The 16,125-nt window shown below is 34.1% G+C and overlaps 3 protein-coding genes, 1 long non-coding RNA gene and 1 pseudogene across 7 annotated transcripts; 1 reads left to right on the top strand and 4 right to left on the bottom strand.

Moving 5' to 3' along the window:
* Positions 1–419: 419 nt before the first annotated feature.
* On the top strand, positions 420–8,783 carry LOC147937487 (uncharacterized). Of its 3 annotated transcripts, XR_015569301.1 has the most exons (6): positions 424–712; positions 1,130–1,185; positions 1,802–1,884; positions 6,769–7,044; positions 7,515–7,557; positions 7,740–8,783. It is a non-coding gene; the product is annotated as an uncharacterized LOC147937487 (long non-coding RNA). The 3 variants fall into 3 exon arrangements; XR_015569300.1 differs by lacking the exon at positions 7,515–7,557; XR_015569299.1 differs by lacking the exons at positions 7,515–7,557; positions 7,740–8,783 and having other exon boundaries at positions 420–712; positions 6,769–7,239.
* LOC147937488 (uncharacterized) lies at positions 2,126–4,157 on the bottom strand. Its single transcript, XM_087470720.1, has 2 exons — positions 2,476–4,157; positions 2,126–2,350 (listed from the first exon to the last, which is right to left on the bottom strand). Exon 1 carries the CDS (start codon positions 3,609–3,611, stop codon positions 2,571–2,573), a length of 1,041 nt encoding a protein of 346 aa, XP_087326846.1. The 5' UTR covers positions 3,612–4,157; the 3' UTR covers positions 2,126–2,350; positions 2,476–2,570.
* A 419-nt stretch (positions 8,784–9,202) lies between the features above and the next one.
* Positions 9,203–9,739, bottom strand: LOC147937486 (mitogen-activated protein kinase kinase kinase 20-like). Its single transcript, XM_087468828.1, has one exon. It carries the CDS (start codon positions 9,737–9,739, stop codon positions 9,203–9,205), a length of 537 nt encoding a protein of 178 aa, XP_087324954.1.
* A 3,061-nt stretch (positions 9,740–12,800) lies between these two features.
* On the bottom strand, positions 12,801–14,138 carry LOC147937485 (uncharacterized). The gene is made up of 6 exons (XM_087470542.1): positions 14,009–14,138; positions 13,802–13,925; positions 13,503–13,679; positions 13,359–13,412; positions 13,136–13,273; positions 12,801–13,054 (listed from the first exon to the last, which is right to left on the bottom strand). Exons 1-6 carry the CDS (start codon positions 14,050–14,052, stop codon positions 12,998–13,000), a joined length of 594 nt encoding a protein of 197 aa, XP_087326668.1. The 5' UTR covers positions 14,053–14,138; the 3' UTR covers positions 12,801–12,997.
* Positions 14,073–16,026, bottom strand: LOC147937484 (replication protein A 70 kDa DNA-binding subunit C-like; annotated as a pseudogene). Its single transcript, XR_015569180.1, has 7 exons — positions 15,709–16,026; positions 15,476–15,632; positions 15,118–15,372; positions 14,846–14,942; positions 14,614–14,738; positions 14,446–14,530; positions 14,073–14,348 (listed from the first exon to the last, which is right to left on the bottom strand). The product of XR_015569180.1 is annotated as a replication protein A 70 kDa DNA-binding subunit C-like (transcript).
* Positions 16,027–16,125: the final 99 nt, after the last annotated feature.

The following is a 16,125-nucleotide window of genomic DNA, read 5'->3' as shown; positions in this document are numbered from 1 at the left end:
GTAACATTAATTTGTTAAAAGTAATATTGGTAAGTACTTTACAATATAATTTGGTTGAATTTTTATATTTTTTTATGTTACTCCTGAAAGTAAATGTAGTTATATGTTTAAAAAATATAAAAATATAACTTTTATAATCATGTAAAACTAAACTAAAAGTTTTTAAAAAAAATTGAAGATACCCATTATAATATGTTAAAATGAGAACTAAGGCATTTTGTATTAGATAAAACAGAAAAAATAAGAGACTCCATAAAATAATGAGAATATTTGTGTGATTGTTTAAATAGTAACAACTAATGAAAATACTACGATAATTATTTGAAGAAGAGGAAATAATTATTCCGGTTTGTTTTTTTTTGGAATTCTCGTTTGGTTAGACTGTTAAATTAAATAAAAGGAAAAGAGATGGTTTACAAAAATAAAAAGGAAATAAGGAGTTATTGTAGAAACCTCTTATCCTTTGCGGCACAACTCTTTAGCCCCTAAATTACGATGTGAGCCACCGCCTCCCAGACCATCCTCTCTCTTTCACCACCGTTCTTTCGCCATACCTCTTTTGTGTATATGGAATACATGAGCTACACATATAACCGACAAATCTTTGCAAACAATACCCAATGAGCCTCAAAACATCAAATTTGACAACGGAGTAATTGAGTTGAGGAATATCAGACTCCTATTGTATATGCGACTCTCCTCGACGTGATGGGTATATCTTCTTCCATATTCAACTCTTCTCTGTTTCCTTCAATTTGTACAGTTATCAATTATTCTAATCTATGAGACTTCTCCGTAATCTCAATTCTATTGTATACTCGAATTGGTCTATTAGATGACAACCGATTTGAAAATTTTTATTCAGTTTTTATTCACCTATTCATTCTCTGATTACAGCTGAGATTTTCTTCAGTTTCTTTACTTACCTTCTGTTTGGGATCAAAATCTTCCACTCAATTTGTTTTATTGCTAAGTCTATCTATTTCGTGTTTTTAGTTTTGTGAATTTTTGAAAAATTGGGAATCAAAAGTATGACAAAATGGTTCAATTTGTTTTTCTCCTTCTTATATCTCTTTTTATAAAAGATTACTGGCTATTGGGATTGAAACTAACATTTATGTGGATGCAGTTGATATTGGTGTAGACATGCCATTGACATTATTGCAACTTCGTTCCACCTCTAAGGTACTTATCGTTGCTTTCTTTAACTTTTATAAAAGTAGCAAATAATTTAGAGTAAGAGTCATATAAACAGAAACAAATATAAACAGTAAGAGTCATAGGAAATGTGAAACATTAAACAGAAACAAATAAAACATAGCAACTGTGTTCTTGAAATAGAAAATAGGATTGCATTGATTTATTATTCTACTTATTGAAGGACACCTAGAGCAGAACATGCATCTCTAAACGTAGGATACAAAATGCCATCAACAGTACGTAAATCTTCAAAACTCGTTGCACCTCTTCTATGTGTTAAAAGGATTCTCAAGTAAAACTGCTCACCAATAGCTGATGAACTAAATTGCATCTGAGTAATACCTGAAATTCTTTTACGCCTGGTCCATTTTTTAGTAATTCTGTTCCAAACAAAGTGTTTAGGAAACTCAATGTAAGTCAGCTGTCTTGCTTCTGTGTTGTTTGCGTTCATGTTCATCCACTCCAAAAGTTGAGAACCATGAGAGTAATAGAGAGACATCTTGGAACTGAAAAAAAAGATTATAATTAATAAACTCTGTTAAGCAAAGATAACATAATATAATAAAAAAGGAGAAACTAATTGATTCAATAACTTGAACAGATGTTATCAAGCGGTGAATATCGTTCCCAGAGAAGTGAAAGAAGGAAAATAAGTGAAGAACGATGAGAAGATTTAAGAATACTGTAAGTACAACTAACCTGGAGTTATATAGGAGAATAAATCTTCCCATGATCTTTGCTTGTACGTAGTGGTGTTAGTCTCAGAATATTACGGGATTTTGGTTATAGGATTTTTTTTTGTTTTTGGTTTCAAAATTAAATTTTTATCTCAAAAATCCCACAATTGAATTAGCAAGGTGTTTAATACGCTGGCCATAACATAGAGTTTTAGGCAAGTATTAATTTTTGATAATTAAACACCTTCTTTGATGTGAATAAAACACGACCATTACATCATTAATATTAAATAAAATTTCGAAAAATATATACATTTGACACCAAAGAGTACTACATTCAGTTTGATCCTACTTTTCATGAAACTGGAATTTCAAATTTGAGTTGTTTTAACATTGCAAAAGCTAAAATACAATAAGATAAAGGATAAGCCATAAACACACTTGATGTTGATTTCCAAGAATCGACTGCCACTCTCCTCAAACATGAAAAATATGAAACTTACAGTTAGATAAATGTAAAGCAATGTAAGTTTGTAGGTCCAATAATTAGTGTTATATTAAAAACAGTAATATAAATAAGTAGAAAAATATGTATTACCTATAATCGTTATCTGATTTGTTGAAAAATCTCCTTAAAAACAACATTTGTTGTTTTTGTATCTCTGTTCCCATCCTCATCAACAATTAGGATCTTCAGACCCCTTCTACTTTTGACTCTTGACACGGCGACATATAGTTGGCCGTGAGTAAATACGGTCTTGGCAAATAAATCCCAACATGAGATAAACTCTGACCTTGGCTCTTGTTAATTGTCATTCCAAAGCATGGAGAAATAGGAAACTGAGTACGGCGAAATCGAAAAGGCAACTTCACATCTGTAGGTGTAAGTGCCATGCGGGGGATATAAACTCTCTCTTCATCATTGTCACTGTCGTCGTTTAGGCCGATAACTCTTGCTTCAATGACATGTTCTCCCAGATTTGTTATCTGCAATCTGGTCCCATTACACAATCCATTTTTTTGGTCAATGTTTCTTAAGAGCATAATCGGAACTCCTATCTTCAACTTGAGCACATGGTTTGGCAATCCTGAACATTTGATTGAGTTTAGGAATTCAATGGAGACATTCTCGTCTCTGATAGTAGAAGCATCCGTTGGGCATATTCTGTCACAACTAAAATATTGTTTGGTTTCTCCTGGTAGAATATCCATTATATGATTGTTGATCTCCTGAACAACCTCATTGGTAGGACATAAGATAGCCCGACCCTTGAAAAAATTCACATCTTCCAGATTTTCAATCAAAGATGGATATATGGCATTCGTGATTGAATCTATAGGGTCAAGATTATCCAAAAGAAGCATGTCACCTGGAATATCGATCACAGCTTCACCATGATTTGGTTCTGAAAGCTTTCCATCTCCTAACTTTAGAATCCATTCTGAGAATTCTTTGATGGATTTAATCTCAGCAGGATCCGAATCAATAGTAAAACGCATGTTTTTTGTCAGACGAAGAACAGAGCAAAATCGCCATAATGATGAAGAGGTTAGAGAAGCTTGAACAATTTGCCCTCTACTCCCTTTAGCAATAACTGGTACCACTTGTCGAAAATCACCACCAAAAACTATTGTTTTCCCACCAAATGGATTATCAGCATTACTAACATTAGTTGCTCTTGCTATATCTCTCATACTTCGATCAAAAGACTCAAAACAATGTTTATGCAACATTGGTGCCTCGTCCTAGATAATCAACTTAGATTCCAATAGTAATCCAGCTAGATCACTATCAACAACAATATGACATGTTGAAGTTTCGTGTAGCTGTATTGGTATTGCGAACCGTGAATGAGCAGTTCTTCCTCCTTCCAATAATAAAGTTGCCATTCCACTCGAAGCAACATTGATCACAATTTTTCCTTTCGATCGGATATATGACGACAAAGTCTTCCAAAGAAAAGTCTTTCCCGTACCTCCAAATCCATAAACAAAATATACACCTCCACAATTTGATTCGACTGAAGCCAATATACTATCATAAACATTCTTTTGTTCATCTGTTTAGACTTGGAAGCATCTTTTGATGGTCTGCAGCAGCCTTGTCTCTGTCGTAACACAACTCTTCTGTAATCAATCTGTTTGCTGAAGATGGGATATTGGTGTTGACAAGAAATGGAAGTGAAGAATAAGTTTTGAGGCTACTTCCATTGGACTGTAAAAGCTTTTCAATTTCAAGCAAAGCTTGATTTTTTAACTGATTTGTGCTCATTTCCAGACCTATGAGTTTTCAAATCAATGTTAGTGATCAAATTTTTTTTTTTTTTTTAAGTTTATACGTGAAGATAAATTTACTAACCTGGATTTTCCTGAACTTTTCTCTGCATTTCTAAAATGTCTTCTGCATGCAAATGCCATGTTTTTAACCAAACATGATTAGGTGATGAGAAACTATCTGAGGTTAGGAGCCTCACAAATAGTTGACGCATGTACTTAGCTGATCCCCATTGGTTGGCTTCTGCAATTGTATCAATATATAATTGGTCATCTTCAAGGAGACCAAGAGCTGCACATGCATCTTGATACCTTGGATACAAAATACCATCAACAATACATAAATCCTTAAAGCTGATTGCACCTTTGATCACCGTAAGAAGGATTCTCATGTAAAACTCATCACCAGCAGATGGTGAGATAAAATGCATCCGACCAACAGCTGAATTTTGTTTACGCTTTGTCCATACTTTTTTGGTTAGGTTCCAAACAAAGTGTTTAGGAAATTCAATGTAAGTCAGTTGTTGTGCTTCCATGTTGTGTTAGTTCATTTTCATCCACTCTAAAAGTTGTGATGTATGATTCCCCGGACGGTTCAAAACATCATCAACATCATCATCATCCTCCATTGTTACATTTTGCTCCCCTTCTAAATGAAATCACAATCTTTGCATATTTGTGCTGTTGTGGTGAAGGTCAAAATCCCATATTCTCCATGTTGCTTCAACAGGCGATACATACCTTTTAAAGAGAACATATAATTAAGACTTATGTTAGTGAGTTAGGCTAACTAAAAAAAGACGTAGCTAAAAAAATAGTAAGGTTAAACAAATTACCTGCAATCGTAGTATTCCTTTATTTCGTCTATAACCTTTACGGTACCTTCCACGTCATCTGTTGTGGTCACTGACTCAACTGATGCTGCTGTAACCCTATCTTTACCTTTGTTTATATATTTGAATAAATATTTGATTGCTCTGGTCTGGTTGCACCATTCTACATTTATATGGGCATGATACTTTATAAGCAGATAAGGGTTATAGGGAATTACAAACCGATTATCTATGAGAATTCCATTTTTTCCACAGTTCTCCCATCTTCTCTTCTCATGTAAACTGGGTAACCATCCATGTTGATATACGTCTCTTTGCAGATTTTTTTGGTGCATTTTCTTTTTTCCATGCACGGTGAACGTGGGTTTACTAACCCATGGCCCATGAATCATTAGTTCTTTAACTATTCCATGAAGGACAGGGTTAGTAGCTTCATCAGGGATTTCAGCACATATGACTTCATCGATATCCTTTGTAGTAGCCAGTTTTGACCCACGCTTTAGCCATAACAAAATATGAGCATGAGGGAGATCTCTTTTTTGAAATTCGATTGTATATATCACTGTTTGGAAAAATAGAAAAGGAGATGGATGAGAAAAAACATAAATATGTGAACATAATCAGTTAAAAACATAAGAATTATATGTAGGTAACCTGCGATTGATGGACCAAAAAGGTTTTGTTATGAATGTCGAAGATGAGATTATCTAACTTCATCTTGAATATTCGGGAGATCACGTCAGCCATGTCTTCCCGTTTTTAGGGCCCTTGCTTGTAGGTGTCTTGTAATCTCTGGCCATTTAGGATTGCAAGTGAATGTAATGAACAAACTCGGGTAGCCAATGTTTTGACAAACTGCCATTGCGTCCCTGTATTTTTCTTGCATATATCGTGGACCTCCCACAAAAGTTGATGGTAAGAGAATTCGCTTCCCACACTTATCAGCATCCTGATTTCCACTTGCTGCAGAAGCTGCAACATTGTTGTACTTATCTGCCCGCAATAACTTTTGGTTTAGTCTAAGATATCCTATTCTTTCAGCTTCGATCATTGTAAATCCATCAACCAAAAACTGTTGAAAGAGTTTCCCGGAATGCAGAAGAGGATTAAACTGACCATGACGCTCAATGATTTTATAAGCAAAAAACTCTCGCATGCTTAGTCGAAACCGTGGGTTTCTCGATGTTGTGGTCGTCTTCTTAAGATGCAGATCAATATGGTAACCGTCTTCTCCATATGGAAATAAAATAGGATACTCTAAAGTAAGGTATGCAGGGTGAAGCTCACTTATCCTTGCCAATTGCTTAGTCTTTGTTTCCACAACAATATCTCTACAATCCAATTCAGTGTCAAAATCTCCAACAAATAATGCAGCAACTTCAGAACTTGTTGGGAGCGTATATGTCTTGTCATGAACTTCACGCCCAGAAATCAATACAATCTTAACATCTGTTGATTCTAATGAATCACCGAAACGATCCCTTGCAGTTCGAAGTATCTTACTGTATGGGTTGCACTCATCTAGCATAGATTTAATTGCTTCGACAATATCAGCTCTTAGTGTTCTGGATTCTTTCGTAGGTGTTCTTCGTTTAGAACTACACAATTATAGAAATTGGATAGTTGATTCAAAACATTAGTATTTGTCGGAAAAATTCAAAAGTCGAATAATATTCATAATATAGATCCACTTTTAAGATTTAGTTAACATTATTACCTGAAAGCTGCTATTCTGTTGCTTATTTCATTTTCAGTATCAAATATATACAATTGTGCAAATGCAGGAGGAGTGCCTTCAGTAGGTAGCAAGCTGCCTATTTGATGGAAGTTCTGACCATGGAGTCGAAATATATATGGTCCACGTCCGTTGTTAACTGAAGCATCAATTTTTCCACCCATGGAAGTTAAAGCGAACATGGAATTATATGGCTTAATGTTCTCTCTGAAGTTTATGCTTACACTGTCAATCCCAAATATCAGTCTGAAGAGGATTGGAGGTAACATAGGAGGGGGGGGGAGTTCAACTTTTCCGTGCATACAACACATTGAAAACTGTGGAGGTATTTGGTTTCTTCTTTTGTTAATACGTTCATTGTACCACATCAAAGCATTACAATGCTGACACAAATAAACTGCATCGCCATAGTGTTCATAACCTGTCAAAAAAGAGAAAAGATAGAACAGTAGTAAATTTATTGTTCACGTAAAGTTGTTGTAAATATTGCATAAAAAAATAAAGCTTACATATTTGGCCAATATCTGTTTGAGATGTTCTTTCAACTTGCTGAGTATTTGAGCTGCTACATCTGTATCTCTCTGCATTATTAATAATGAAGTGGACTTAGGGTTAGTCATACTTTATGCTGAATAGGCTGACTGATTTTCCTTTCTTGTGTGTGAATATTTGATGATAGTGTGTGAATATTTGATGATAGTCATACTTTATGCCTTGAATCGATTCGAATTCATAATTCAGTTGAGTTGTTTAGTAGAAAAGTTAAGTTAACTTACGGTTTGTAATGTCACTTAGAGGCTGTTGTGATTGACTATTTCTGGACGATGCAAAAGAGGAGGTAACACTTGAAACTGCATTTTCTGTTTTGTAGGATAACATATTGAATAGAAAGAGTTAAATAATATATGTTTCAATTTAGGTTAAATAATAGTATGAGAATAAGTAACTTACCATCACTGAAGATTTTCTTTGCCTGTCTGCTGTTTACGTTTAATACATGTTTCCCTTTCCTTTTGTTAGGATTCTGGCTATTCATTTTCTGAGCTTCGTCAGGATGAGTTACATATAGATGAATCGGATCATTCTCTGCAAAAGATATACATTTTTTCTAAAAAACTGAAGAAGATTATCATGAAAAATCTTTTGAGAATAAAAAATTTACCATCACAATATACTTTCTTTTCCTTCCTGGTGTTTGACAGCTCTTTCCCTTTCCTTTTGTTATAATTCTGGCTATTCATTATTGTAGTATGGTGGGATGAGTTAGATAGAAATAAATGAGTAGGATCATTCTATAGAAAAGAAAGACATTTGTATGTTCCTACAAAAGAAGATATGGAATCTATTATGAAGGACTGAAAGAGAATTCTACTTTTCTTACTATGAAAAAAGAATATCGAAATGAATAAGAAAATGAGGGATACAGGTAGTTGTGTGAAAAGATGGATATATTTTGGTTTAATTTTTTTTGATAGATAGTTACACACAGGGCATGTTCGTGGTCCATATCTTTGGACGGTTACAGGTAAATAAAGTTCATTTATCATTTAAAATCAGTTTTATACGGATTCTGCATAATCATATTCCTAACGATAATATACTTTTATGTCTTATCTGTAAGGATGCTTCTGTAGTATAAAGGATATTTATTTGGTTTTGTTTTAGAGACTATGATGATGATCTCATCTAATAATTGTACTTCGAAGGTGTTGTTGAAAGGATTGCAGGTAAGCTCAAAAGATTTGACTTTATATTCTATAATCTGGATCGAAGTTTGACCTTCAGAAAGAATTGGATCGTAACAGTATTTCTTCAAGGCCACAGAACATTTGATTCTCCAGATTGAATTTGATATGTGGTTGTTGAGATTTTGTTTTACAGGTTCCTGGTTTGAACACAAATTGAGCTTCCATGAGATATATAGTCTAAGACATTGCTGGATTAACTTTCAATAATATTTTTATTTGTAATGTTTAAGTGGAGCTTATACAGGTTTGTAATATATAGGTGGAGCTTATAGAGGTTTGATCTGAAATAGAATAAAATTTTGCTGTGGAAAATAAATAACAGAGTATTATTGTAACAACTCGAGTTGGCTTGGGTTAAATTTATTATATTTGGAGCTTCTATTAATCATAACTTGCAGCTTCAAACTTATTTGACGTATGTAAGTGGAGGTGAAACAAAACATGTTAGTGGAGGTGGCTTTGGTTAAAAGTGAGCTTCAAATTATTAGTTGAAGCTTCTATTGATCCTTACTTTTCGGCTGTTTGATTTTTTTACTAAGTAGGTAGATATTTGTTTTCCTATATCAAAAATAATGCCCAAATATGTTTAGTTTTAATTTTACTTAAAGCAGGAAAAAATCAAACGTCACAACATTACAGAATTCACACATATTAACAAACGTAGGAAGAAAAACTTAATAACTAAGTACAATATGGAATCGAGATCTGGAGATTTTTCAATTGATTTTTTCGAAGCTATATGGTCCGATCACCGTCTATGTGAACTTCAATGTTCCTTAAGCCTTTTTTGACAACATTATCATCAACATTGCATGACGATAGAAACTTGTGTTTCAACAAAGCTGTAGAGTCAAACCTTTGCAAGGGATCTATCTTCAAACATTTGTTTAGAAAATCCTTTGCATCATCAGATAACCATGAAGGTATGCACGACTTGAAAGAGCTATGGGCGATGACATCTTTGAGTTTCTTTCTGTCTAATACCCGGAATTCACTCCAAGGCTTCTTCCCAGTTAACTTCTCTAACACAGTGCATCCAAATGACCAGATATCAGCAGCATAATCCAAAAGACCTTCTCTTAAAACTTCAGGAGACATGTACAATAATGTTCCTCTTTTATGACCACTACCATCTCCATACTCATCTGAAGTTTTTCTTAACGCTAACCCAAAATCGGCAATCTTTGGTTCAAAACCATTAGGCATAGAACGGGTTACTTGAGGTTTAAGTAAAATATTACCTGGCTTAATATCACAGTGGATAATCTTCATTGAGTGTATATAGCTGATACCTTTGAGGATTGATATGTATAAATTTTACACCTTTTGATGATGCATTTGTCATTCATTTTGTTCTCTTAACTCATTGCTTCGTATTGTTTTTAGTCTCTTTTGCATAACATGCATATCTAGGTAGTCTTTGCATTGGTCTTTCACGCATCTTGCATTTTGGAGTTGTTTCAGGTGTTTTAGGAGGTGTCCAAACCATCAAATGCAAACAAGGATCAGGAGAGCAGTTAATCGACTCGATCTACACTACCCAGCGACACAAGCTTCCACGTCTTTGATTGAGTCGAGTGAAGATTTTACTTTGGGATTCAGCTTTCGACGTCTTCATCAAAGTTGTATAGAATTGAGTCATCTTTTCAATGCAGTTTATTTCAAACCAATCGGAGTCGTGGTTCATGAGTTATCTCCGTTTTAGTGAATGCACATACGTTCAGAAGTCCGACTCGACCCGCACGCAAAGGGGAGCTCCCACTCGATCGGATGTTAGACGCGACTCGACCAAGACGTCCCAGGATGGCTCCTGAGCACCCTCAAGACGCGACTCGATCAGGAGTTCCCAGACGACATTCTCAAGCCGCGACTCGATCGACACTCTGACGATGCGACTCGATCGATGCTCTTAAAATGACGTCCTGGTTTTGTCCCGAAGACGCATCCAAGAAGGATTCCTGAACCGACGTTCTATATTGTCGTTTTATGTTTTAGAGATTTCCATGTTTTACTATAAATACGTTTTGTTAAGTTTTCATTCGAGAATATATCTTTTATCTTGTTTCTGTTCTTTCCCCTAAGGTTTACCCTAGCCACCAAAAACGCTTGACACTTTGTATCCCGATATCTTTGAATTTATTCAGTATTTTGATTGGATTTCTTCTTAAAACTTGTTCATCTCATTTTTATCTATCTTAGGATGCTTGAATTAATGTTTTCTGAGTTTATATCTTTGACTATGATTTTCGGATCTGAGTAGTGTGGTAGTTCTTGAGGATGGGATAGATTAGGTGGAGGATCTTAGGATGTAGAGTATTTAAGCTTTGATTGTATGATTCCCTTCTGGACTAGAGTTAGAAATACTAGTTTCTCTCTGATCAATTGGAACTGGGTTTTAGACATTTCCGCATTCAAAAGGTGTTCGATGAAATGTCTGACCAACTAGTGCCAGAGACTTACGTTCCTAGCCTAAGAGATTAGTTGTCTAGGATGTTTGTTGACGTGAATGAACTTGATTTTCATGCCATGCTTGATCATGTTTCTCTAGCGAGAGCTAGGTTTGGAAGTGGTTGAGTTTGAGTAGCTTCTGTAAAGAGATTGGATTAGCTAGGTTGTGATGTTCATTGTTTAGGGACAGTTTGCTTGTGGCATGTTAAACACTCTGTAGACTAGGATACTCTACCGACATCAATTACTCCCATCTTTAGGACTTCTATCTTATCTGATTGTTTCTGCATCCTTAAGCTTGTTCTTTATTTCTGTTCCAATAGCTTGCTCATTTGTCTCTGCTCGTTTAGCTTGTTTTTGCTCTCTTAAGTTATTGCATTTTAGCTCTTGTTTTGTAAACTTGTTTTGTTCTTGCATCTCGTTCACTCTAGGTTGTTAGACAAAAACTCATTTCGAATCTGGCTTAACTTGTGACTGCTTGATTGCATCTTGAGTGATAGTAAAGATCCTCATTTGGATTGACACCTTCTGTACTACAACTGCATAAGGTTAATTGAGACCTGCTAGGATAGACACACAAAAAGCTTAGTATCAAGGATATCTGTAGAAAATAGCTGAACATCGTTTTCCACCATCCCCTTTCCTCGAAATTTAAGAAAGTCTGCAATACTTCCTCCGGAACAGTATTCAAGAATCAAATTGTAGTCGCTTCCGTTTGGTCGAGTTTTTGTCATCGTTATTTTGCTACCATAGCATGAAATAACATATGGAGAAGAAAGCCTTGTGAGGACTCGTTCCTCATCAATAAGGCTTGGTGAAAATGTAATGGATGAGCATTTGATTGCCATCTTTAACGGCAAACCATCAGTGTCTACATCGGTGTTTCGCTTGGATAAGTAAACAAAACCATTAGCACCTTCGCCAAGAGAGTGACAATGAATCCATACAGAACCATCAGGAGATTGTTCTGTTTTTGAGCGTTTGGAAACAGAGGCTTCAAATGCTTCACGACTTATAACCTCTATGCTGCTACCAAATTGATCAGAATATGTTTGTGGTGAAGCAATGACACATGTTGGAGAAGCAACAACTTCGAAACTCTTCGATAGTTTGTAAACGGCAGCTTCAAATGCTCTTTGACTAATGATCTGTACGCTGCTCTCACTTGAACTCTTATTAGTTGGTGGTGCGGCCACAACCCGTTTCCTTTTATTGGATGTGATCTCCATAGACTTATCAACTAAGGTTTTCATCTTAGTCTACGAAAACAATCTAAGTAAATATCAGTGGAATGAAAAAAAAACACCAAAAGTAGAATTTGAAACATATGAAGAAAAAAAGAAAGGAACAAAGAGAATGAAAGACACAGAGGCACATACAGAGCCAAAGGGAGGAAGGGATGTAGGGGAAACTTGATAACTGTTTTTATACTTGTGTTAAAAAAGTTTGCCGAAAAAAAAACTATTTGGAGATGGTTCTAAGTATCCAAAGATCGTGCAACTCGTGGTGTTGTGTTAGAGTAAATTTAGGGATTATATGTTATTATAATTACCATTTTCTTTCTATAATAATTATATGAAAAAAGTTATTTGGTTTTCCTATGAAATAGTTCCATTATAGGAAATATTAACAATCATGTGAGTTAGTTAAATGCAATGACGTAAACTTATTTAATATTTTATAATTGAAGTTTGAGATAGTTTAACTCTAGGCGATAAAATCAGATTTTACAACGACTTCTGGTCTTGTGAGCATAACCTTTGAAAGTTCATAGTTATTAATTGGATACATTAAGGAAAGTTAAAAGAAATTGTTTTAAAAAATGACAATGTTATTGATTTTATATTGATTTCAACATAATATTAATTTCACTTTGTCTAAGAAATGTCCTAAATATTTTTGAAATAGATAGAAGAACATTAATATTAGAAAAAAAAAACTTAATTTACATAAGTAGTTACAAACATAGAGGTACTAAATAAGTCATAGTTAAAGAAAAATAAGCACAAAGGGATGAATTACATTAATGGAAAAACAATCAAAGTGACATAACATATTAATTTCTCGTCTCTTTGGAACCAACTACGTCGATGCTTTTGCTTTGCATGATGTTTCCTGAGCTTTACCAAGTGTTCCAACCTAACAATTGTAAAGGAACTTAATTCATATTTTTAAAATGACAAATATGACTTTTAAGTATGTTCTGCTTTTGTATGCAACCTTAGATGTTGATTTTTGCTTTGTTGATGATTCTTGAACAGCATCAACGACATCATCACGTCCTCGTTTTGTGCTTGGAGTAAGAGGAGAAGACAGAGGCAATTCAATATCTTTTGTTTCTGAAAAGATATTTTCCATCTGCAAATATTGGAGAAAACTTTAATGTATATATCAGAGAGCTATAGTAATAATTTAGTATGTAGAAATATGAAAACTATATAACCTGAATAGCGTTTGACATGCTTGAAATGATAGATACTTCAGATAGAGTTTTCTCCTTGTACATGTAAACCGAGTTAATAAGGATGTTTCCATTCACAACTAAGACAATAATACAAATACAATAACTACCTCTGTAACAACGTACCTTGAAGATTAGATTATCTTGAAATTTCTTAACAGTTTGTGGTTTTTCAGTCAGTTTAACAACTTTGAAGCTTGATTGTGGATTCTTTTTTTCAGTACCTTTGACATTAACAATCCAAACAATGTCCCTTCCTTGTAACTCAATGAGATCTTGAGGAATTTGACCTTGACGGTTAAACTACAAAATAAATTAGAGAAAAAAGTTTGGTTATAAGGTGATAGTTATATCTGTAAAAAAACAAAAAAAAAAGCATGTTCGGACCATGACATAGAGTTGTATTTAAAAAATGCAAACCACACCTGAAGTTGCTGTTCAAGCAATTCATACGCAGACTTATGAATAAGTTGCATAACTTCTCTATCAAACAAAAGGAAGGTAGCGGTTGCAGCTGTATGATCAACAACTTTAACAAGTACTTTGTACCTAAGAGGAAGACAAAGAATGCTGATATTTTAATCTTTGTGATATGCAAGTGTCATACTTTATTAAATTGTTAAGGTGAATACTTGTTGAGGTCAAGTGCTTCTGTTTCTGGATTAAAATAGGGCATGGCCCTCTTGAAACATTGTGTGCATCCAACATAATACCATTCAATGTCTTTTCGAAATTCCAAAATTCTTGCAAAAGTAACGCAAGTATTTTCCTAACAATTTTAAAAATCAAATAAGTATATATCAACTTTATAAAGTAGACTTGAATATGAAAACAAATACATGAGAAGTTTTAGTAATCTGATCAATAGATTCTCAGCTGCTTAATGGGAAAGAATCTTCAACTTTGTTGCTCAAATCAGGTGTCATGAGTTGAGAAACTCTATGAACATCATTTGAGTCCCTATTGCCCAGCCTGAAGTGTTTTGTTGAAAAAAAAAGAAGATAATATGAAGATTTTTCCTTTTAACAAAGTATTTCCTTAGAAAACTTTAAACAAATAAATGACTTACTGCTTTTTAAATTCAGCAATCTCAGATAGGTCTCCATCAAGAAAAAACTTTGTAGAGAATCTAGAATTTTGAACAGATACTTTACCTATATATAAAATAATGTTTTGTTAAAAGGTCGCATAGAGAAGAGTTCATATTATAAATTAGTAATAAGATTGAATTTGTTACCATTAAATTTTTTGATCCTCATAAGACTCCCAAGTAATATTATAGGACCTGCAGTTTTTTTGGTAACATAAGTATATACATCTTCAGCGTGATTCCCCCATAAAGTACACTCCATGATAGTGTCACTGAAAGAGAAATCAAAAAATTTATGGAAAGTGAACAACGCCATATGGTGTACAGTTTATAAAGAGAGACATGAAGAAGTGTGAAACTCTCCAGCAACTTCACTTACCTTAGATCTCTTAGCTGAATATCCAACATCTTTGACTTCTGTCCAGAACAATCTTTCTCAGTAATCTGACTCATACCAACAACTTCTCCAATAATATCTGGGAAAAAAATGGAAATCAGAATGCTTAAATAAACAGAAAGGAAGATATTGTCAACATTTTTCCTTTTAAATAAACTTTACTGTGAAAGATTGAGCTCCACTTGAAAACGATAAAGGATTTGTTAATCTATTTAAGAGTAAAGTGACATGTAGAATAGCAGGAGGATACATACCGAAGAATACGTCACCCACATTGGATTGAGTTGAAATCTCTGAGAAAGAATAACAGCTGAAGCGAGATATACTTGGGATCTGATCACACATGTAGTAAACATGAAATTAATCTTGTAAGGATGTACAGTTCCCTTGTAGTCACCAAGGTTATCACGAACTTCAAAATTCATGATATCACAAAACCTTCCTTCCACCAATTCTTTTTTGAATTTTCTAACTAAACTGTTTTTCACTGATGCTTGAATTCGATCCCCCTGTCATGATCAAAAAATATTTTGCAAATTTTTTGAAGTTATTCGATTGTGATTTGAAAAGACTATAATGTAATACAAAATTCAAATAACTACGCATACTTACCTTTGCATCCACTAGAATTGCTTCAATACCCAAAATAACTCCAGGTTTGTCTTTTGGATAAAAATTCCATGTCCTAGCTATTAGAACTCTGATCTTCCATTCTCTTTTTAAAGAATTTAGATTAGAGAGATGAGTAAAATCAAGAGGCATGTTGCAACTGAAATAATAGAAATCAGAATTAATATGGATAGAAGAAAAAATTAATGGATATGATCAAAAGATAAAGAACTTACCTCCGTCAGAACTGTTGTTTTGAAAGGAATTTAGCTTTGTTCAGTTGAAAGGGGTTTTGGAAGGGAAGATTGGGACATTATTTTTTGATTATAAAAGAGGTTTTGAGGAAAAAATTTTCTGCGATTAGAGAATGTTACAAAACATTTATATAGAAGATGGAATTTGTGGTAACCATCATGAACGTGGATCTTTTAGTGGGAGTGAAATTAGGATTGTTTTTCAGTTGTGTTTGTCAGTTCTGTTTCTCGTGAAACAGAGGAGAGAAAGAGGAAAGGGTGAACGACATAAAATGATAATGGATTTAGGGTTATTATTCCAAATATGTTTGATGGATTTAGGTTTATTTTAATAGTTATGTTTGATGGATTTCTTTGTGGCTTTATATATTTTTATTTTACCCAAAAATCCAAAAAGCT

This window comes from Camelina sativa, chromosome 10 (assembly GCF_030686135.1).
Source record: "Camelina sativa cultivar CO46 ecotype springtype chromosome 10, ASM3068613v1".
NCBI lineage: Eukaryota > Viridiplantae > Streptophyta > Magnoliopsida > Brassicales > Brassicaceae > Camelina > Camelina sativa.
Note: the sequence above shows the minus strand (reverse complement) of the source record. Positions and strands in the feature narration are given on the sequence as shown.

What these genes read in the sequence shown, in the direction of transcription:
- LOC147937488 (XM_087470720.1), bottom strand. Translation starts at nt 3,611, where the DNA reads ATGTTGCATAAACATTGTTTTGAGTCTTTTGATCGAAGTATGAGAGAT.
- LOC147937486 (XM_087468828.1), bottom strand. Translation starts at nt 9,739, where the DNA reads ATGAAGATTATCCACTGTGATATTAAGCCAGGTAATATTTTACTTAAA.
- LOC147937485 (XM_087470542.1), bottom strand. Translation starts at nt 14,052, where the DNA reads ATGCCCTATTTTAATCCAGAAACAGAAGCACTTGACCTCAACAA. An exon ending in GCATGTCAAACGCTATTCAG is followed by an intron (nt 13,274 to 13,358) that starts GTTATATAGTTT and finishes CAATATTTGCAG; the next exon opens with ATGGAAAATATCTTTTCAGA. An exon ending in AGCAAAAATCAACATCTAAG is followed by an intron (nt 13,055 to 13,135) that starts GTTGCATACAAA and finishes TACAATTGTTAG; the next exon opens with GTTGGAACACTTGGTAAAGC.